General features: G+C 40.8%; 1 protein-coding gene across 2 annotated transcripts in view; it reads right to left on the bottom strand.

Moving 5' to 3' along the window:
- LOC146971177 (adenylate cyclase type 1-like) overlaps positions 1-20,526 on the bottom strand; it is a 33,693-nt gene extending 13,167 nt beyond the window's left edge. Inside the window, exons 1-6 of one of the 2 annotated variants that reach the window (XM_085805483.1) lie at positions 20,402-20,421; positions 19,663-20,327; positions 16,341-16,490; positions 15,884-16,002; positions 8,967-9,078; positions 7-134 (exon numbers count right to left, since the gene is read on the bottom strand). In XM_085805483.1, the coding sequence (XP_085661609.1) occupies positions 7-134; positions 8,967-9,078; positions 15,884-16,002; positions 16,341-16,490; positions 19,663-20,271 (1,118 nt within the window). In that variant the 5' untranslated portion in view covers positions 20,272-20,327; positions 20,402-20,421. Of the gene's footprint in view, positions 1-6; positions 135-8,966; positions 9,079-15,883; positions 16,003-16,340; positions 16,491-19,662 lie in introns of both variants that reach the window. The other variant, XM_085805484.1, reaches the window with a different exon arrangement.
- Positions 20,527-22,933: the final 2,407 nt, after the last annotated feature.

Raw genomic sequence — 22,933 nt, forward strand, 5'->3', positions numbered from 1 at the left:
ACTCACGTGATGGTGTCAATCATGTCCAGACCCATCTCTACACAGCAGTGGGCATGGTCAGTCTTGGGTTGGGTCAGTCCAGACACACAGTAGTAACAATCCCCCAGGATCTTAATCCTGCGACAGTGATTCTCCTGTCAATCAAGAAGACAGAGTGGAGAAAGAAAAAAAAGTGATTCTGTGTCTTCCTACATGAATGATGAGCTAGTCAGAGATAAAATCCATCTTTACTTCCTTATTTCATTAAACACAAACTGGTGCTATAGCAGTGATGCCCTATGTCAAATGAACCTTTAGTCATCATGGTGAGCTTTGTGATTCAAAACATCACAACAGGGTTACTCCATTTTAATCAAAGACGTGTCTGAGACCACTGGTGCTTGAGGTAAAAAAAATTATAACATTTAATTATCTTATCCTTATCCTGATCTACATCCATCAGTGTAAGTCTTGCTTCAAGCTATCCATTACTACACTTCCTCAGTTGACTGAGTTCATGGTGAAGGAGAGGTGGCTTTTTAAACTCTTGGTTTTACCTTAAATTGAAAAGCATTGATCATAACAAGGGTTTATAATGTGTTGAAATATGTCATGACAGAACACATTAGGTACATTACACTTGCAATGGCTTAGATTTAATGGAATCATAATCACAATATAGTTCTCTCACAGTCTACACAAGTTATATGTTATGATTATGTATTTTGTAATGATTGGTTAACAGCAAGTGTGTATGACATACTTACTGTGTTTAGACCTACAATAACAGGATGCCTACTAGGACAGTCAGTGGAATATAGTGGGTTTCTAATCTATGTAGGTCATTAAAACTGGACCAGTGTTGTTGACACATCACAAGCAACAAAAGTAGGCTACACAGACATTGTCTTCCCCTTCCATGCTTATAGCATGCACACAAATTAAAACAAGTTGGGAGAATATTCACAACAACATTTTCCTGAATCTGCACGAAAGTGGAAATATCAAACTGCTGCTTTAAATATCTATGACCTCTTCTTAAAGTGGGGATATCACAAGCAAATGTAAACAGAAATGGCAAAGAACCCATAGATGACGACAGCATAAATGAAAAAAAAAAAAAAATGCCGATGACATCACCTGCTGTGTGGCCATATAGTTCAAAACAGACAGATGGAGGCGAAAGAAAGTTGACCTTTTGTCACTATACAGAGACATGGATGTATCTAACCATATCAGACAATTGTACACTGAGAGTGTATTGACTCTGTGTGTTGGAAATAAATTATTAGGTGTACAAATAAGCTGTGAATCTGCACAGACTGATAATTGCCTCGCATTTTCATTATCCCATGCCAACTGTTGAGATTCTCAACTCACACCAGCACTGAAATGGTTCCCACCCCGCAGCTGTAAATCACTGGATCAGCCTCACTTTAGGGGTAAGGTGAGTCACTCTCTCACTTTTTGGGGACAATAAGCGGTGGCATGAAAAGGCAGCTTACAAACAGGCTATAACCCATTATTAGAGAATATGAGCAACAGACATTCATTTTCCCGGGGAGACCGGGTTACCGTGGACGCCTTCTCATAACCCTTTATTGTTTCCATGGAGGTAATGGAATCGCTGCCCATGCGTGTGAGGAGCACAAAAGACTCATAATTATGCACATCGGTGGGCACAAGACAAGACGGATGCTCTATTTTTAAACAAGCGAGCCATGTGAGTTTCAAAAAACAGTGGAAGCTTAGGGCTCGCAAACTATCTGCTACTACTACTGTGTGGCTTTACATGTGGTCATGCTTTCTGAGAGCTCAGTGACAGACACATGTGCTGCTCATTTGAAATACAGCTCTGGAAAAAATTAAGAGACCAATTTTTCTTTTTAATCTGCACATGGCGGCCATTCCATCCCTGTGTCCGTTGAATTCCAACACAAGCACACCTCATTCTACTTAATGAGGCACTGATTAGGTGATCAACTGAACCAAATCTTATTTAAAGTGTATAAAAACCACTGCTGTTATTAAAAATTGAGGTCATTCCACTAATACTGATTTCTGAACTCTTCCTGAGTTAAAATGTTAGTGCCGTGTTGTTTAAAAATGAATATGAACTTGTTTTATTTGCATTATTCAAGGTCTGAAAACACAAGCTCTTTTTCTGTTTTTTTGACCAGTTATCATTTTCTGCAAATAAATGCTCTAAATGAAAATATTTTTATTTCAAATATAGTAGAAATACTGTCATTAGTTTATAAAGTAAAACAAAAATGTTCATTTTACTCAAACACATACCTATAAATAGTAAAACCAGAGAAAGTGATGATTTTGCAGTGTGTATATTCTTGGACACAAGGATACAAAGGGAAGCAGCACGAGGCTGTTGAGCTGTTAAAATATTGTTCTGGGTATTGGATTCAAAATTGAGATCCATTAAGCTATACAGCATACTATAATACATATCGTGATTACTTATTTTGTAACAACTTGTGTTATTTTCACAATGTTTAATATATCTAGAAAGAAAAATATAAATATCTAGAGAATAAATGTCTATATCTCACATACATTAACTATATACCTGTGTAATACAACTGGTACTTTAAGCATCTCTCATGAGGATCAAAAAAGTATTATTTCATCACTCCTTCAACAAAGCTGTTTTTTTCTGTAACTGAATACTGAGAATATCTTGTGTCACTCAGAGCAGACCTCACATTTAGTATCAAGCAAAGTGCTACTTTGTATTCACATACAGTATAGTACAGCAGTGATGTAAAATATTTGTGATGAGACTGCTGTCCTCTCTAAGTCTCACTTCCACTTTCTAACTAAAAAATATGTTTTATAACATAACATAGCCAGGGGGGGTTTCTTTGGGGTAACTCGGGTCACAGTGGAGCAGATGGCGCAACACCATTGGCTGAAGCTACAGGAAGAAGGGAAAGCCCTGGTACTTACAGAGTCTCCTACTCTGTACTTTTCCTTTGCTAATCTGCACTGCGAGGACTTAGGAGCTGATTCAGACCCAAGCAGGATTACCCCTGTCATGTGACTGATGCATTGTGGGCAATCTGGGTGGTCATCAGTGAAGAAGAAAGATGGGTACTGTCTATTAAGGACTTGAACTGCACTCAATGAAAATTTCATTTTCCATCAGTGAGAAAGAGCACTGTTTTGGATATTTTTTCTACTGGAACATAATATATTGAGAGGTGAACCTTCCTGTGTGGTGTACTTGTTTTACCAGGCACCTTACATACAGTAATGTGCTGTGTATGCCTGCAGGGATGCAAATGAGCAGACACTTAAGCGCACACAGACAAACAGTAGGAGACACAAAGTGAGAGACAAAGAGACAGATGCAGGAAAGGAGGGGGGCATTCAGTAAATGATTATGAAGGAGAAGATGAGACAGCTGAGAGCAGCAGCAGTTCATTTCCTACAAGTCTCCAAAGGAGAGAGCAGCAGTGTTTGATGCAAAGATTAGTGCTGTGTACACATTATTGATGGGGCTAAAGATTAGGGCCCTGACTCCTGTAACTTTGGGAAATTGAAAGGACATGAGACAGAGTGTATGCTTGCCTCAGGCTCTGTCTCTAAACCTGGCCTCTGTTTGGTTTGAACCCTGTAGAGTAGCAGAAACCAGCTGAGAATGACTTCTGTTTCATGCATTTTTCTATCAGGCTGCTGCATATATTTGAACGAACCAACATTTTCAAATTTGACTGGCCTTGTTGAAAGATTTCATGTCAGCATTTAATCAATATTGGGAAACAGTGATTCATTACAGCGAGGCAAAATCTTTAAGAACAGTGTAGAAGTTCCCTCAACATTTCCCCCCATTGCGCTGACTTCTCTTCATCTCTGCCTGCATGCGAGCGAGGACACAGTGACGAGGCATTTCCTTTTTTTGTCATATTGAATTAATGTACAATCATTTATGTGCAACAACAAATGAATAACATGTCAACACTTCCTCCACCCACATCGGCCTGGTGGGTGGGAGCGTGCGGGTGTTGGAAATCTGTGAAGAAAATCTATTAATGTAGAACAGATATGACAAATAACAAATGCTCAGTGGCATGTTTTAATTTTAGGGTTGCCAATGGTTTTTGGAACATTTCATCAGACGTGGAAACAGGGAGCTTTTTATTTATTGATTGACTGTTTGGTTTTTCTTTTTTCTGGAATGTTATATCAAAAAATGGTGTATGTGTGTGAGAAATAGAGAAAACACAATGTTTTCCTCTGTCTGCTAATGTAATTAGCAGTGAGTGAAGGTGATACTGCAAATATGAAAATATAAGATAATGAAGTGAAAGAACAAGTTCTGGATTTGTGGGGCTCACTGTCACAACATTAATAAACACCTTACAAAAACTTACTGTGAGTGCAGTAAATACAGTATAGTATAGCTGGATGCAGCCTTTCCATAAAATCAATATCCAGCTGAACAATTCTCATTTACTTAACTAGTATACAGGCTGTATATTATGCACATCTTAAATGAAGTGTAATGGAAGCATGCATTACCCTATGGTATGTTCACTCAACTGCCATTAGGTTTTTTTCTTTTTAATTTAGATGTTAATTCAAGATGGGTTGTTTGGTTTGGGCTTCGCTCCAGTTCAGTTTTAGCACACAGGCATTGAGGGAGGCTGAAGGACTTGACAGTGATCCCTGCACCTGTTCATGAGACAAACCCAAACAGGGTTATTTGAGTTGTGCTTACACCCAGACTTTAGTTTCTGGCAGGCAGCTGTCACAATGTGGGCAATGAACAGTCTTTTTTGCTTAGTCTAAAAATAATGATTCTTTTTTTTTTTTTGGCATCTTTACTGGTGCCTTAGGGAATATAATTGTGTATATCCACTGTTTTGGAAATCTTTACAAGAACTAGTTTCCTCACAAACACACAAAACAACTGAAATTGTATCTTAGGTTACTTCACTATTTACTTTGTAAATTCTTCCAGTTAGATAAGATTACATTTGAAAATCTTTATTGTTCCTGAGGGCCAATTTGGCAACAGTAGTCAACACATTCAGTAGACATCATGAAACAAAGTAATAGAATAAATAGAGAGGTAAATCGCTAAAACCTGTGGCAGATGTCATCATAATAAGTTGCAGTGACATGTGAAGCGCTGAGGGTTTATCAGTATTTGTTAGCTGCAGTAAAATCTAGACCTACAACTGATTTAAAAACCCATTAGCTGATGGAAAATGGAAAGTATAACTCCTCCGTACATGCAGGAGTTAGGAAACTCTGCATGGAGGAAGTGATGAGGTTCTGCCAACATGACCTTTGGCCAGTGAATGGCTCTCACTTTGTGAATGTGATCATTCAAATGATCTTTGGGCAAAGTTTAACATTTCCCAGCCTGAGGTTGAAAAATCTACAGAAAGTTATTGCAAAAGATAAATTGTGAATAAAAGATTTTCAAAAGCAAAAATAATTTGCCTTTTTTGGTTTGGAAGTCGGTCCTGGCCTCGAAATTAATTTTATCTTCCTGCATGGTGCCCAATTGGCAGCTAATGGAGTACTTACTGTATAATAAAATAATAATTCTGACGAGTGAGTGTCAGATATGCTCCTTGGGTGAACTGTTATTCTCTTAAAAATAGTGGTAAAAAGCGAAATGACTCAAGAATACAAATACGGCGATGACTTATCAAAACTTCAGCGTGCATTCACGCACTGCACATGCGACGCAGGATGTTTTGAAAGCTTTCACTGTCACATGTGAGTGAATGAAAAGGGAACTCTGACTTGTCAAGGAAGTAAGAGACAGTAGATAGATACATCATGGAGCCATCCTAAAAATGGAAACATGAGAGAGGAAGAGAGCGCAGAGAACCACGGGGCATAAAAGACACAGTTGAGGGAAGTAGGCTGCTGCATGTCAATCAAAAAGCTGAGAGACAAGGAGCGGAGGAGTCTGAAAGCTGTGATGCAGGGAGGTGTTGCAAAAGGAGAGAAAAGAGAGAGAAGAATGAGAAGCTTTGTGAATCTCTGCCATGGAAACAGCAATGACACACACATATGCATGCATACATACATACACCCATACATACAGACACCAAAGTACATCCAGTCCAGAGCTATTAATGATATATAGCATCACAGCAACCACCACAGTCCCTCTCATAACAGAATCTGTTGTTTCAGGATGCGGACAGACTGTTGGATACTCAGCCAGGGAGAGGAAGTGTTTACCGAGTGATGGGGCCAGTTGGTGTGTCAGTTTACATTCTGCTTATCAACCTCTTTAAAATGCAGCTCCCTCCTCTGTTGCTTTCCTTCAAAAACTCGGTCACTTCAGCCCTGAATAGAATAGCCACGAGTCTGTTTTATATGTCAGCCTGGTGTTAGAAATCATTGTTCAGAACAAGTTTGGGTGGCGATAAGGATTTTGAACTTTCCTGAGCTGTTAGAGACCCTCGTCTTGGGTCAGATTCTCAATGTGGCGTTGAACAGTTATACGTAATTACTCAAAAGCTTTGGAAATTGGGAATCGAATGGCAAATACTGATCAGTATGAATGGGTTTCTCATAAACTTCAATTTCCAAGCGACCCCCTCCCTGTTTATTGCTGCAATACCGTCCAATCAGGCAAGACTTTTGTTTTCTGTGGCCCCTCATGTAAACTTGTTGCTGCCGTCCACTTGAGTTGCTGAGTTAATAAAGACTCTCATTTCTAAAATTCATATTTTTTCAACGTAGACAAACGTAGACAATTACAAATTGCTATGGTACCATGAAACATTTCCGAGTCCTCCTTTCCACAGCCTCCATACTGATATTTGCAACAACAACGGTGGCAAATTCTTAGCTTAGCCATGATTTGGGTGTATCGAGGGGTCACATACCTGACACCCCAGCTCCGCCACTGACTCCTGGGGGGTAGTCTACGCCCCAGGAGAAGAGTGGTGCTGCATAGACCTAAAAACCTAAAAAAAAAAAAAAAAGACCTGGCCTGGTAGAGCATGGCTTGTACTTCCAGAATTAAAATCCACTCATATGATCTCTGTGAAGAACCCACAGAAAATAGTACTGTACTCCTCACTTTCCACAATCTTAAAGGGCATTTGGGAGTCTTTTAGTCTATTTTGGTTTGTTTTGATTGTCATTTACCCTGTTTTCAGCAGCAGCAGGTGTATAAAAAAATAAAAAATAAAATAAAAAGCTAAATCCATTGTGTGCTGCCTGTCCAACCCAGATAGAGACTATTAGCAATTGGCAACTTTATCAAAAATGTTTGGTAAAGACAAAACCAAAGCTAGAGAAACACCACAATCCATTGGTGAGCATTACAGATGACTGATATGGATATCGGGTTGAAAAACGGCCAACTGTTTGAAATGCTCAAACACAAAAAAAAGAGGAGAGGAGAGAAAACTTGGTTGACTACATCAGTGACACTTTAGGAGAACACTGCGTTCCTGGCCCACTTCCCATGTAGCTTGACAAGTCCAAAGAGTGGACAGGTGGTATGGGGATGGTGCTGGAATAGTATTATGAGATGATAACCAGTGGCCATGTGGCATCGCCTGCTCCTCGGATGGAACGAGAAGAGTCTGCGTGAGTCTGCGTGACCACAACTATGAGTCACTGGCACTGCCACTTCCTGCCAAAGTGGATCAGAATGAGTGGGGCTTTGGGTCAGGGCAAGGCTAGAACATCTGATGACAACTTTCATGGCTGGGGACAGCCTTTCAGTGTAATACGAGGCTCCCAGCCAGCAGCAAAGCGGAGATCAGACCAATCTATTCAGTTGTAACTAAAAGAATGAGACAGCTCAAATCACAACAGCAAGAAAACTGACGCAGCTCAAGACAGTGTCTCTTCTGGCCAAGTAGCTTTGAGAGGTGAAAGTGAAACTGTATCATCTGCAGCAAAATTAAATGGAAGAAAAGCTTGAATTAAAGTGCCCTGGGCTGGCTTGTTGCCATGAATATGTCTTTGTGCTTGTTGTACTGCATGGAATCGTCTTGTTTTTGGCATGTCAGGGTAAAATGCAACTTTCCCATCCTAAGCAGCAACAGCCAGGAAAAGCAATGGACGTGCTTTTAATTGGAAAAGGCAGTGACAATTATTTGACAATAACAAGTCAAATGAGAAGCACTCTCTTTTTTAGTCAGTTCTAATTTTATGCAGTGTAAACAAACAAGTTAAAAATAGAAGCTCTTAACACAGCCAAGTAAAACCTTCTATGAAAGCAAAAAAGGGTTAGTTGTAATCCTATGGATTAATGGATTTGACAAGGGCGTGTGCCTAGTGTAAGTAATAGAGGCCAGATTACATGTAGATAAGGCTGTGGCAGGGTGATCTGCAGGGGCTCAGGACCTTCTCACCAAACAAATATACTGCATGCGTCAGCCAAACTCACACCAATAGGGAGGGGGGCTTTTTTGTGTTTATTCTGATCAATACATCTTATTGCAAAAACATGTAAAGAAGATTTTGGGACACTGCTATTGACGACGTCACATTTCAACACGACCAGTCTAACTGTAGCGGTCAAACTGGCAGCAAAAGTTGAGCGGATTTTCAGCAGTGAAATCAAGAAAGAGTGAAATATTGACAGATGGGGAGGTTGAAAATCTTTTCCGCATGCCAAGTGTGATTGGGACAAGTTGCAACTCAGTGGTCGCTTCATTCAGTTCATTCACACAACCAGAGAGGTGGCGAGGTTTAGCCCTGGGTAAATCTGGCCTAGATTAAAAAGGTCTGTCAACTCTTCCTCAAATGAAGCGCCGGATAATCATATTAAGCATCATATGGGCTTCCAGTATTCACTGTGACATCATGCTAAGCTGGTACAACAGCGGCATGTGCCAGCAGCCTGTGGCCAAAGCAGGACCCACACACACACACACAGAGCCTTGCCATGTCAAGGTTTGTGTACACACAGAGAAAATGAGCAGCTTTTGATGCCAATTGGGGGATATTTGTTCAAGGAAGGGAAGCAGACTCACCGTGGCAAGTTCATCAAACTTTCCAAAAAGCTCATTTAGTAGTTTAACCAGCTCCTGGGCTGTGCATTGGGAGGCCAGGCTGGTGAAACCAACTATATCTGCAAACAGGATGCTGTAACAGAGAGGGAAAAGATGCCATTGAGTCAATGCAGGTTATTTATAGCAGCATGTTATACTGTATCATCAAAACAAGATTATCGGTCACCTAATCAGATTAACTCTCAGGAATTTGTTTAAAATGATATTTAGGAAGCACAGAGCCAAAGTCAATTTAAACATTCTTGTTGGATAATGTGTTTGTAACAAACTAATAAAACATCCAAATTAATGACCTGCAACAGAAAAAAATATACTGTACATAAGAGAGAGAAAGGGAGAGGGGGAGAGAGAGTCTGTTCTGTTCTCTAACTGAGTGGCAGCACAGTCAAGCAGAGCGACTCAAAATAGAAGCACAGAGCATTCTCACGGGGATCAAGGTGGAGACATGTCCTGTTAGAGAGCTGGAGAAGAGCCGTTCTACGTGAACTAGTGTTCCCATTAGAGACTTGGTAAATGCAACTGAAATGAGCTTGGTGTTTTAAAATTGTACCGTGTTTGTTGTTTGCACTCATGTGGCCAAGATTTTACATCACACACACAAAAAAAATTAAGTTGTATTCTATTTTTCTGCAACTACCTCTTTATTACTTTGTCTCAGTGTAGGATTGCTGGTTCTGACTGTAATTGAGTTGGTCCGATATCACGGAAGGCGAGTGCTAAAAAAACAGCATCTGATATTCGTGCAGCAGCCCCATGGGCAGTCAACCAGCTGTGGTATGGGGCTGGAACATAATGGAGAACTGAGGTTACAGGACTACCTGTTACCAATAGCTGTAAGTCTTCACAATCTGATTATTGGCCACTGCTACCACCGAGAGAATGAAATAAACCAAGAGAGGTGGCTAACACTAGCAAGACTAGCAGAATGGGTTGAATGTATGAAAACAAAAAATAAAAAAGGGGAAACACTATTATGTGTCAACATTCTTATATGACAAGGATTTGATATCCTACAACATGGAAATTGCAGTGTTGGTCCTCAAAGGAGTCTTGGATACTGTTTCCACAATTTTGTCCAAAAATGGTTCTGTTGTGAAAAATCTTAAATTCTGCTCGATTCAAGCATCCATCCATCCATCCATCCATCCATCCATCCATCCATCCATCCATCCATCCATCCATCCATCCATCCATCCATCCATCCATCCATCCATCCATCCATCCATCGGTGGGATATCCGAACAGATCATCAGCTAATCATAGGGCTGACATGTAAACGCTCACATTCACATAGGTAACTTAAGCCAATTAACCTAAATCTAAGTATCATTAAATAATAATATTTTCTTGAGACACAGAAACCATGAACAATTCAAATTTCAACCTCTGCATTAGCAGATGGCAGACATTATTTTCACTTTCTACATTATGCCTAAAGCGTTTCCTGTATCATATGTGATTTGCCCTGATTATCTTATTCATCGTGTTTCATTATAACTTGACAATTTACCCTGGGAGGAAAGGTTACAAGTGTTGAAAACTCTTAATCTGGCCCTTGTGCCCCTGAGAGATCGACTCATTATCAATCTGCATCAGAGCAGAGCAGGAACTTTTCCTGTGAAGGATTTGCCCTGAGTGCCGTGTGCCAACGGAGGGTGTGAAGGGGATTAGTCATCAAACTCTGACTGTCCTGAACAACTTGCATGTCTGCGGCTCCGGCGCTGACTGCCGTCTTCATGTGGGCAGGAGTTTTCACAATGTGACAGAGTGCTGGATCTCTAAGGGGGAGCTGCTAAATGTCATTTTGTTGTCTCACAGATGTCACCGTAATGAGCGGCAATGGATTCAAATTGTGTGAATGTTTTAATTGGTAACCATCTGTGGGTGACAGATATTGGGAACGTTAAATACTGTGTTAGCGTAAACACTTAAAGTTGGATTTGCAAAAACTCTGAAAAAGGTAGCACTTGATACAATAATGTATTTCAGATCTGTGGGCAGAAATAAAACATGTATCATCACAGTATATGGATAATGTGAAGACTTTTTCAATTTGTGCAGTGAATTGCCCAACAATAGACCAAAGAGCTGGATAAATAACAAATGTATTTTGACTGATCAGCCTACACAACACATGCCCAGCTATTTATCCCTCAAACCAACACAACTAATTTAGTTTGATGACTTGTTCTGGACTGTAAGCTCTCTCTCTCTCTTTCTCTCTCTCTCTCCCTCTCTCTCAAATTGTTTTGAATAAACCGTCTTTTCATCATTTAACCACCAAAGTGAAATTGGACCGAAATCTAAATTCAGACAAGCTGCTTGTAAAATGAATCATTCATTTCAATCATTTCACTGTCCCATTTCAATGATTTGATGACTGGTAGCTATCAACAGAAGAGGACTCATTTTTCCTGTTACTAACAAAGCTGATTCTTTCAGATGCTTGTTTATGTAGCACTACCACCCCTACCTGGAGTAGTGCAGTTACAGTATACTGTACTTGTCATCATTGTAAACTTGCTGGATAGTTGCCTTCCACACATTTTTTGGGATGATACCTTTAATGGCTGCTAAACAGACCCCTGAAAAGTGACTTATTGTGTTACCAGACCATGTCTGGTTCATGATGTATGTGTGGAAGCTGCAGATTGTGGCATTTCCCACATTCTCGTGTTGACTGCATGCTTAAAATTCAAGAAATCCAGGATGTTTTCAGAAAAAGACAGAACTGATTTGCACTAAATGCAGCAGAGGGGTTAGGTATAGGCCAGGGAATAACCTAATTACAAAAAGTAAAACATCTAATTTGAGGACAGATCTTGTTACTGTAATACACTGTGAGTTATACCTTCTGGTTGTATAAATTGTCTCTCCTTCTATAATGTTTCCACACATACATCCCTCAAAAAGGAAAGGTCTGATTATGTTTCTGTAGATGGATATAGGCAGAAAATGCAAACGTTTTCTAATTTTTATTGCTGGTGCTGCACATATGTCCGTGCACGACAAATTCATCTAATAAATAATAATGTTTGTGCTGAAGAGAGCATCCCATTGAGCGCAATGGTGCCAAATATCTCATGACCCCATGTGATCTTAATGGAGCTCAGCTATTTTTGGCTTTGTTTACTTCATATCTACCACATGCACACCACAGCGCATGTGGTGTGTGTTCCATACAAAGCCCTGGGTCAGCTTTCTAATGCACCACTGAAGATGCAGACTTATTTAAATCAGAGTGCTCAAGAGGAAAACATGAACAAGATACCTCTTTTCTGGCTTTACAAAGTCACAGGAATCAATGTGTTTATGGTGGCATCATGTATATGCTGCACCACATAGGTGAAAAGAGATCAGCATATAATACACATCCTAAGATTATGTCAGGTTCAAAATAAGCTTTCTTTTTACAGTATTTTTAATATACTGCATGTCTGCGTAACATTATTAATTATTCTATTGGTCAAATACGTTTGAGGTGTTAAGCTGCTGTAACCTAGTAGAGTTTGTGTAGTTAGGCTACTGTTCCTACTTGATGTAGAATTTGTAGTTATGTTAAAAACCATTTTCATTGAGAAAACTTAAACCTCAAAAGCTATCATGCTTTTATGAGTTGAAAAGACTGTGGCTTTCATCTGGGAACGTCTTTATCTGATTTTAAAATGTCCTCGGGCAAAATCTTCAAAACAAGCGCTGCAGCACTCTTGGCAGCAGCTATAAGTTACTCCAGAGTCAGCGTTTTAACTCTTTTCCACTTTCCTCGTTTACTATACTACACGCACTGGTTGAGGTCAAAAGCTCATCTCCAGCTCAAGCCTCTGACTCACTCAACTCATCATCTCCAGCAGACAAAAGTGCTACAGTTCACATGAGCAAGCAAACATAACGCAAACATGATTATTCCTGTGGTAACTTGGCTAATACTTAATATTGTCTGATTCAACATCCTCCCACGCTCTCATCCATCTTTTCCTCTCCAGTGGCACATATTTGAGGAGAGTTACCCCCATCCACCCCCCAAACCCCATTTATGCTAATCTCCTGTTTCCCTCTGCAGGGGGGCCTTACGCTGCAGCTATTTTGGCAGATGTGATTTAAATCTAATCACACAGCAGAAGGGTTAACTTTGGATGGGCCCCTCTGGAGCGGCATTATGTAGGCAGAGGATGTGCTGACGATGGGCCAACAAATGGGGGGCAATACAAAAGACAGCGTAAGTTGCTTACAACGTATTTTTGAAAGATAACCCGTCAGTTCTTTAGAGTGAACAAACATCTATAAACATTATGAAACTTCATATTAGTGATCTAGTTAGGTCATGTTAAATTATATACATTTCTCTCGGAGAATTCATTCAATGTAGGAATTCCTCACATTTTTCCAATCAGTTTTCTTCCTAACTTTCTGAGTCAACTGTCAACTGAGTATTATAACATCTATGCATATTTCATGTGCACATTCACCCTGCTGTATCTGCGGTGGGCTGGAATCAAATATCACCGAAATGCATGCAAATTAAAAATCACAAAGAGCAGTGAAAATACACGGTGCATTCAAGGGAGTGCTAAAGTATAAATGATGATGAATCTGAAAGCTATTTAATTAAAAGAGCAATGTGATATTAAACAGTGCGTGCTTGTAATTCATCACTGATTTTCACAGTATTGATCATTTAAATAATAGAGATGCAATCTATTATAGGCGGCGTGATAGATTAAGAGACAAATTATTTCCTGGCTGTTTTCAACTCAGGAGCATTTTGTAATCGTACCATTATGTCATTATATTGTATATATCTGATTTGACGAACTTTAGGTATAGGTTACTTTTGGATTCATATTCCTTTTTTTGTAACTGATTACCACAATATCCCCCCAGGCTGGATTTTAATCAGATCAAACACTGCCCGCAGGCTTGAGCACATTATGGAGAAAAATTCAGAGTAAATAGTGCTGCACACTGTTTACTTTCTAATTACAGTCCACCCAAATCACATAAATCACGGCTGCATCCAGTGTAGATCACGCTCAAAGGGTGGCGCTATCTGAAGGAGTTCGAGTCACAAAAGCAATCAGCAGAGCTCCACTGAGATGTGTCCATATTTGACCACTGCGCACGCACACACACACGCACACAGAGCGTTATGCAACCAGAATTTAGTCTCCATTGCATTTAATCCCCTGAAGCAACTTAATCCAGGAGCTAAGCAAACTCTCCTGCTCAAGCCTCCCTGCTGCTCTGAGAACACAGGGGGAAGGAGGAAGAGGAGAAGATAAGGGAAAGGGGAATGAGGAAATGTTGGAGACCCATGATGGAGGATTTAACAATACAGCAAAAGACACCAGGACCAGCAAGGTGTGATGAAGAGGAGGAAGTTAAGCGACCTGACTGAGAGAGTGCAGAGAGTGGAGCAGTGAACACCAGTATTTTCAAACCTACACTGTTTATATTTTGGGTTAAATGGTCAATTATGTCTAACTTCACCTGCAGGAGTCAAGGGGGAGGGAAAGGGGTGCATGGGTGAGATACAGATTTGTACTGGTAGATTGCAATCAACAGTGTGCAGCAGTTTAAATAAAACAGGTATAAGAGAAGGAATTTGTACTTTAATATTTCCATTTGGAACAGCTTTATACTTCCACTGCACTTTAGAGACAGATATACTTTTTTCCACTATATTTAATTAACAGTTACCTACAGAATCTGCTGGGTTAGACTAACCAGTGGAATCTAAACTGTATGTAAAGAATAAAATAAATGCATCAGTCATAATAACACTGTAATGTAACAGATGACAGATGAACTTATATATATAGTATATTATATATAATGACAACTTTTACCTTTGATACATTTTACTGATGATATTTTTCTTAATAACATTTTGGATGCAGGACTTAAACTTGTATTAGTTGTAACATTGGTAACAATACAACATATTTTTACTTTGTGATATTTTTCTTATGTAACTACAGGTTCTTAATACCCAGTGATATATTTTCCAGTAATGTACGATGTCATCAACAATCTCCTGAAAAAAACTGCTATTGTAAGTTTTCAAAGGTCTGTGTTTTGACAGTGTCCACTAATGTGCCTAAAGCAACCCATAACAATACAGTTATGGCTCAGTTTGGATTTCAACAGTCATTAACTTGTAATAAAGAAAATCAACAATCTAAAAGCAGAACACATCTCTCCCAAACAGTTGGGAGCTATAGACAAACATGCAGTACACAGCAAAAGTGCCAGGGAAATCTCCTTCTCACTTAGCATCGCATGATCTGCCTTTATATTTTCCTAGAAGGAACCCTAACTGCAAAAACCTTATACACCACTGGCATATAAGCCTTAGCACAGCACAAATATGATCAGATTATGACCTTGACGTGAGTCAATGTTGAATTAGTTCCCAAGTAGCACCACTGTATCCGTGCAACGTCATTTATAGATCATTCTAAACACATGTCTTTGACATGATTTCAGTGCTATTTGGACTGATAATAAACAAGTGAGTCAGGGGCTTAGACTTGATATTCACTGGGAAGAATTAAATATTTCAGCTTTGGCAACCTGGGGCTGTGTTAATGTTTCAGGATGCTGTTGGGTCAGATCACACTAGACTGTGTAGCCTTCAGTGTTCTTTCCAAAGGACATGTTTGGTCAAGTTATTCAGCTCCTTTTTAGCACACACTGTAATGCACTGAGACAGCATTTATTCCACTATTTCAAGCTGGAAATTATCCCATGAGGAGAATGGAGTATCTCCAAATGCCAGTGTTAAAAGTAGAATTAGTTAATTCAATTCACAGCTAAGAGGACTTTAAATATCACTGCCACTGATTCACGGCTGTGTCGGGCTGATGTGAGGATCCTACCTGACATTGTCATGGCGCTGGATGTAGATTTTGTGAAAGATCCTTTCTGGGGGCTTCAGGAAATCCTCTTTCATCTCCATAGCTACGTTCCTGGGCAACAGACTCATTAGCAGGCGCTCCTGAGCGTGTGTGTGTGTGTGTGTGTGTGTGTGTGTGTGTGTGTGTGTATGTATGTGTGTGCACATAGGTGTGTGGGAGAGAAAGAGAGAGATATACATAAAGTAAGTTTAAATATACATTTATACAATCAAACACAGCAAAGTTATCACAGGACAAAGTGTTAGTAGCGATAAGAAATGTGCCAGACAAAAAGGTATGAAATATAACAGAATTGAATAATGTGTCAAAACGACTCGCAGCATGAGGGAGAAAGAGAAGAGGGCGGAGAAAAGGGGGAGGGGGCATAGATACACATCTAATTTTTCCCATAGTTTCAGCAGCATGCGGGTGCCCGTACCTGCTTCTCGTTCTCATCCTCCATGCGGAGTCTCTCTTCAATGCAGTTGCGAGCCTGCAGGAAGGCCTTCCTCTGGGCTCGTTCTGTCAGGATGCGCACAAACAGTCCTGACAGGTTGACACTGGTAAACAGCACTGTGTTGGCAACCAACTGCAAACAGAAAAAAAAAAAAACACATGATATGTTGTTTAAATTCTTCAGTACAGTTATTAACAGAACATACAGTAACATATATTTATGAAGAAATGATTAAGAAAAAATGTATTTTTGTGTCCTTTTAAAAACATGTACTTAAATAGTCAGTGAAAAGTGGCTTTGTATTTTCATACTTACTCAAATAAATCAAAGCATGCATACGTCATTTGCTCTCTATTCTAAATCTGTATGTTTGCCTGTGTGTTTTGGTGCAAATTGCATAAATAATTGTAATGTATACACACGTGTGTGTGTACATTTGCTACATGAAAGTGTGTCCCTAATGTCATTCATTCCCTGCTTTGTGCAGCCTCTGTACCTCCTTGCATATCTTTTAGATAGTTTTTTAGATGTTTATATTTGCTTATTGGTAATTACTAAATGTATTAATGATTCCACATACTGTTTCTTTACATGTAAAATCTTGGATTGCTGTAGTTTTGTGATTAACTGTGTTCTTCTTTCTTTTCCTATCCATTGTACTTGTATCTAAAGTGTATCTGGATGGTGAGCTGCTTCATATGATTGCCTGAAACTTGCCTAAAAGCACCTGAGAGATAAATGAGGCTACACTGAACTGACCTGAAAAAACTCACTATGAACTATCCCATTACAAAGCATAACTTTTGGAGTAGTTATATACAACTATTGTAATCACTGATTTTTCTTTCCACCACATGTGACATTTATCCAACCAAATAAAAAAAAAAAAAAGCCAAACAATCATTTTGGCATATGAGAGTCAGGTGACGGCGGGGCATACTATTTCTCTATTTTGAGCGTGGTTGGCTGGATATGACTTTGTACACAAACCAAACAAGGTCCTATATTCACCTCTAGCATGCACACAAGCTCAAAGCTGTGACCCTGGGCAATAATTACATATTCATAAAAATAAAGAAATTTGTTCTCTCCATATCTGAGGCCATTCATCATTAGTGTTTTCTACAGTGGATTTGACCTGAGGAAAATCTATAACAAATTATGTTATCCTTTCCTTATAATGAATAGAGTGTCATTTCAGGGGTTTCTTTTTTTTTTTGCTTTTTGCTTTACTGAGCATCATTCATGTCATAGGATATACACATTATTTCTCAAACTTAACACACATCAGGCAGCGCAGACAGGCTTGTTATCCAGTCCAATGAATAATAGATTGCCTTGAAAAGACTGACTTTGGCAGCAGCAGTCGGTCGTTGTGGCTTTGGCAGAAGTGCTGGCAAGCGTCAACATGTTCAAATGACATTCAAGTAACTGCGTGGCCTCCAGTGAGTGAATGTATACATGGGAGTTAAGTGGTGTACAACACTCACTGCAGTCATGGTGGTGTACAACACTCACTGTTATCACTGCTTATCAGCGATAACCTCAATTTGCCTTGAGATGGCAGCTGATTGACCTTATTGCACTATACTCTCTCTTGCAGCTATCTCACCCATTGTTTCACCCTGTCGGGAAATGATGGCTTTTACTTTTCAGGGTTCACAATGCATACCTGTACCACTGTGTTACTTTATACACCTCAAAAATACAAGGCTTTTATTTTATATGCATGTCACCACTGTTGCATTTGATATTAATGGGCAGTGCTATAGAAGACAAGCTCTGTGTTTATCACAGTTATTGGATTTATGTGATGTAAATGTGCTTGGCAAAATGTATGTAGTGTTCATGCTTTACCCAGACAGCAAGGCCATATAGCATTACAATAAAATGTGGCAATACAAAGAGTAGCAGTAGTATATCCTTGGCAGGCAACATCTAAAACATGTTGAGCTATCACAGAAACATGACAACAAGACTCACAGTTGTATAGGGAACAAGTAATTGCATGTTTTTTAAGTTATACTCCACGCTCACTTCAGTAATGAGATATTTCAGATAGACTGAGCCATGAAAGCAGACAGCAGCACTGTAGGCTGAGTGCCTGGGACCTAGGTGGGTGGCTGGTGTGAACCTGGGTTGTGCGGGGTCATGCCACACAGCTCATCTCTAAGCTTAATGGATTAGCTATCTCTGGTAGCACAGCTAACACTGTCCTTCACATGGCTATGCAGGTATCTCATATAGCCCTACGTACAAGGAGGGGGTGGGAACAATCTCCTCTGCAAATACGCAGTCATCATCCCAGGGTGTGATGAACTGATCAAATCTCAATTTCGTTTTCCCAAGAAATGCACAATCTCCACGTCTATATATGTTGCACGGAGCCAGAGAGGTTCCATTACCCCTGGAGGGTTTGACTGATGTGACATATCTCCTTGCCTCACACCTGATGACAGTCAGAAATGTGTGTGTGCATGGGTGTGTGTTGCACTGTGACAGAAAAAAGGTACAAAGATATAAATGTACAGGTAGAGGTGTACCAATTTCCATTTCAGCTCTCAGATGACATGCATGACTTTGCCCTCTTTTCATAACTGAAGCATATAGTGTGGTGAAAGTGTGGTGTGGTGTGTGTCCCTCCGACTTGCCCTACTTCTGGTGCTAGCAGGATGTCACTCTGGTTCTTCATTCCCAGCCTGTTCCTTTAGGGCTGAATCATATCCCCGGGGAAACAGTCATGGGCAGACTGAATGCTTTGCACATTCATTTTTCCCCCTCCCCTCTTTCTGTCTTTGTTTTCATTTTCTGTGCCTACAGGTATGCATCATCATAGTTGTATTCTATTGAGCAGCCTGTTACTTAATACACACAGTCCATACAAAATCATTTCCAGGTGCACCAAAGCAGAGATCCACACAGTCTCACTTGGTGATTGCCTATAGGACTGATTCTCCTTCCTGACTGAGTTGACATCAACTTGTTTGCCTTTGTCTAATATTTTCTTCTCTTTTTTTCTAACCAAAACAGAGGCAGAAATTACACTTTGGTCCAATCTGATCCAAGCCTGAGCAAATCCTATCAAGTCTAACCGCAGGGAGCTGTCCGCGGTGCTGAACTGGAGTCTAGATAGTGTTTTCCACTGCATGGGCTTATGTTGGGTTATATTATGCTCTATGATGTTGAATTATAGTGATGATTAAAAGCCTTGTAATAGGGAAAGTATAGATACACTAACATACACACGTTCAATGTGTGTGTGCGCGCGTGTGTGTGTGCGTGTGTGTGTAGCGTAGATACGTACCGTTCTCCACAGTTTCTGTGTTTTGACCGTGACTGAAGTGGCAGTCACAATCAAATGCGAGATAGACACCATTATTCCAAACACAACAGCCAAGAGCGTCCGCACAGGTAGGAGCGCGTAGGCGACGAAGGTGACCAGGATGAGTTGCCACATGCCTTGCTCCGGGGAGGTCGGCGGCTCCATCCCCATCGCGCCCAGGGAGAAGGGACAGCAGAGGAAAGAGAAAGTGAAGCCGAAGAGCAGCGTCAGGTTAATAATCTGTTGGAGCTGAGTCACTTGCAGGTACTTGACATTAGTTACGATGAACAGGGAGACGAAGATGACACAGTGGACAGGATGGGACCCCTTGGAGATAGTGAGGCTGGGGCCGGACAGCAACTCCACCACGGCCAGTGTGGAGGACATGAAGATGAGCACGGCCAGGGCTTTGAGGGTGGACGTCTGCTCCAGCTTCAGGTTGTAGTTCTGGAAGAGGGACTCGAGCTCCTTGCAGTCGAACTCGTCCTCACACACGATGGTGGTCAAAGGGACGCCGGGTGGGCAGTGACTTCTCTTCCGCCTGGTTTTGACTTTCTGAAACGGTATTTCCTCCATGCCAGTGCCATTCATAAACTGAATACCTGCTCACAGCTTAGGTCAAACGGAACACCGGATTCCCCCCTTCCCTCGCTCCCGCTCTCTCTCTCTCTCTCTCTCTTTCTCTTTCTCCCTCCCTGCCGCCGCCGCCGCCGCCGCCGACACAGACCGCAGCCAACGGTGGAAAAAAGACGCGCACAGCGGGCTGGAGGCAGAGCGTCCCAGATAGCGGAGACTGGCCGGTGGCCACAGGACGCGCTCCTCACTATCCACAGGTTGGATTGTGTTCGGTGAGATCAGCCTCCAAAGAAACATTCATATCCCGTCTGTCTTGGCACGCGACGTGGGTGACAAATTCATAAATGGATAGAAAATAAATAATAATAGATAGATAAATAAATAAATAAATAAATAAATAAATAAATCAGCATCGGCTTGAGCGCCACATGAAGAGCAGCGCACACGACGTCTAGTTCGGATGGTAACAGCTTTTTGCTGGGCTCAGATAGGATCACGCCTGCGCATTATGAGGTGAAGATAAGACAGGTCCTCTGCTACTCAACACACAGTCAAGACGATTTGACTGGTGCGGCTGCAGAGCGTCCCTCAGCCATCTAACAGGACATCATCCATAACAGCAATGTCCTCTTTTCTTTTCCTCCCACACATATCCTGTTTCCATCATTACACTCTGTGCAATCTAATATTTACATTTACTGATTCATTTAGGCTCTTCCTTTTTCCTGACTCCCACACTCAAACACATGCATGAAACAGAAAAGATGAGGGGAAAATCAGGCAGAATTAATACATGTGCTGTATTGTCAGTGTTTTCGCATCAGATTCATGAGATTCTCCTAAGCTGGCAGCTATATATACTGTAGCCTATTTGGCAGGCTGGCACAGACCTGGGATAACATGCTTGCATATACCATTCATTATAATGATTTCTGTATTGCCACCCTCACCATCAGCACCCTCTTGGCATTCAGGGGGTGGTGCCTCATTCATTACCAGGGGAAGATTAGTCATCCGTCATGAGCTGCCATTGCCATGACCCATCAGTACCAGGGAGGAGTGTAAGAAAGTGACAGATGGATGGCCCATGCCAAAAGTCCGGTTACTCCACCATACCAGCACACTCGCATGCCTTCTGCTCTCCTCCCTGGCTCCCAGTTCTGTCTTCCTTTCCCTCAGCTGTTAGTATTCTAGCTTTCACAGATCTAACTCAGCTACAGTGTGACAGCCAGGTAAACAAAGAGAGAGAGAGAGAAGAAGACGGGGTGTAGTGAAAACACAAAGAGGGGAGTAAAGTATTTGGCAGCCTACCAAATACTGATACAAAATGAAAAAGAAAGCAGATCAGAGAAGCATCAGTGCAAAGGTTTTACGGCAGAGTTGATTGTGAATAAGACTTTAATCAATAAATTCATTGGCAATCCATTAATAATTTAAATCAAGGATAAGGCCACACTATTATTTGAACTCTGTAATGTAAGGGTCTGCTTGTTTTCTCTGTTGCATATTGTTGCAAACAGGGTGGCATTTTTCATTAAACCCTATTTTCTGATATTTTATAGACCCAATCATTAAGGATACATTCCAGATTTAAAATAAGAGCAGATATGTTTGTGTTTTGTGTCACATGTATTAAAAATCATGAGCAACTCTTTATATTCTGCAAAGTGAAACGCAAACATACAGGTGAGGTGATAATGAACAATATTTTTGAGTAGGGGCTGGACTTCCATCGACAAAATAATCTATTCATTGATCATTGCAAAATGTTTGCTGTCATTGCACTCTAAATGACTTGTCAGGACACAGCCCTGTTGCTAGACATGTCCAGTGGCCCTTACATTTCCCTCACGTCTGACTGCTGGTCTCACTCCTGTGTTAGCTAGCCCTGCTCCTCTGAGAGAAAGATATGTGACACAGGACCTAGAGGCCACGTTGCTTTTAGCCTGATATCCTTGTAGTCTTAGCTACATGGTTTTTACCCTTACTGTACTTTTCACTGAATTTTATTAGCTGACGCACACACACTGATGTGTTATTGTAGTTTGTCTGTGCGTGAAATAGATAACTGTGGCAAGGCTCTCACAAAGGTGATATGCAAATGAGACAAAACAGTGTTGTCATTCGTAGCCCATAGTGTCATTAATCTGGCATTGATTTCCTGTCGTTGCCTTAATCAGTATTTCAATATTGCTTGTGTAACAGCTCTAAAATAATTCCCAATAATTAGCACTGTGGTTTTCAGCAATAGCGGACACATCGCATTCCTTTGATGCAAATGTCAAATATGCATTCAAACAAGATGAAAATCTGACATTCAAATTGCCATTTATGTATCTGCACATGCAGATTTGTACTTTTTTTGGAGGGTGGTGGTGGGGGGGCTGCTGCTGTTGACTGGCAGTTGCTGTCTTTGCATGTGTGTGTGTGTGTGTGTGTGTGTGTGAAGGTGCACACAGTATTTCCCCCAGGACCTCTTGGCCTGTTTGTGGCCACAAGCGCTGGGGGATAAGAGCAGAGGCATTGTATGGCATAAAAGTGTTATTCCCTCTGCTTTTGATGGCTTCAGGTGTAAGTGCATGGTCACACTCTGCCAGCCCTCATCTCCCCAGAACAAAGACAGGTCTTATGGGAGTTCACACCACAAAGCTGCACTCCAAGGGCATTGGACAAGGAG

This window comes from Trachurus japonicus, chromosome 17, assembly GCF_045865225.1.
Source record: "Trachurus japonicus isolate A0001 chromosome 17, Traja_1.0".
NCBI lineage: Eukaryota > Metazoa > Chordata > Actinopteri > Carangiformes > Carangidae > Trachurus > Trachurus japonicus.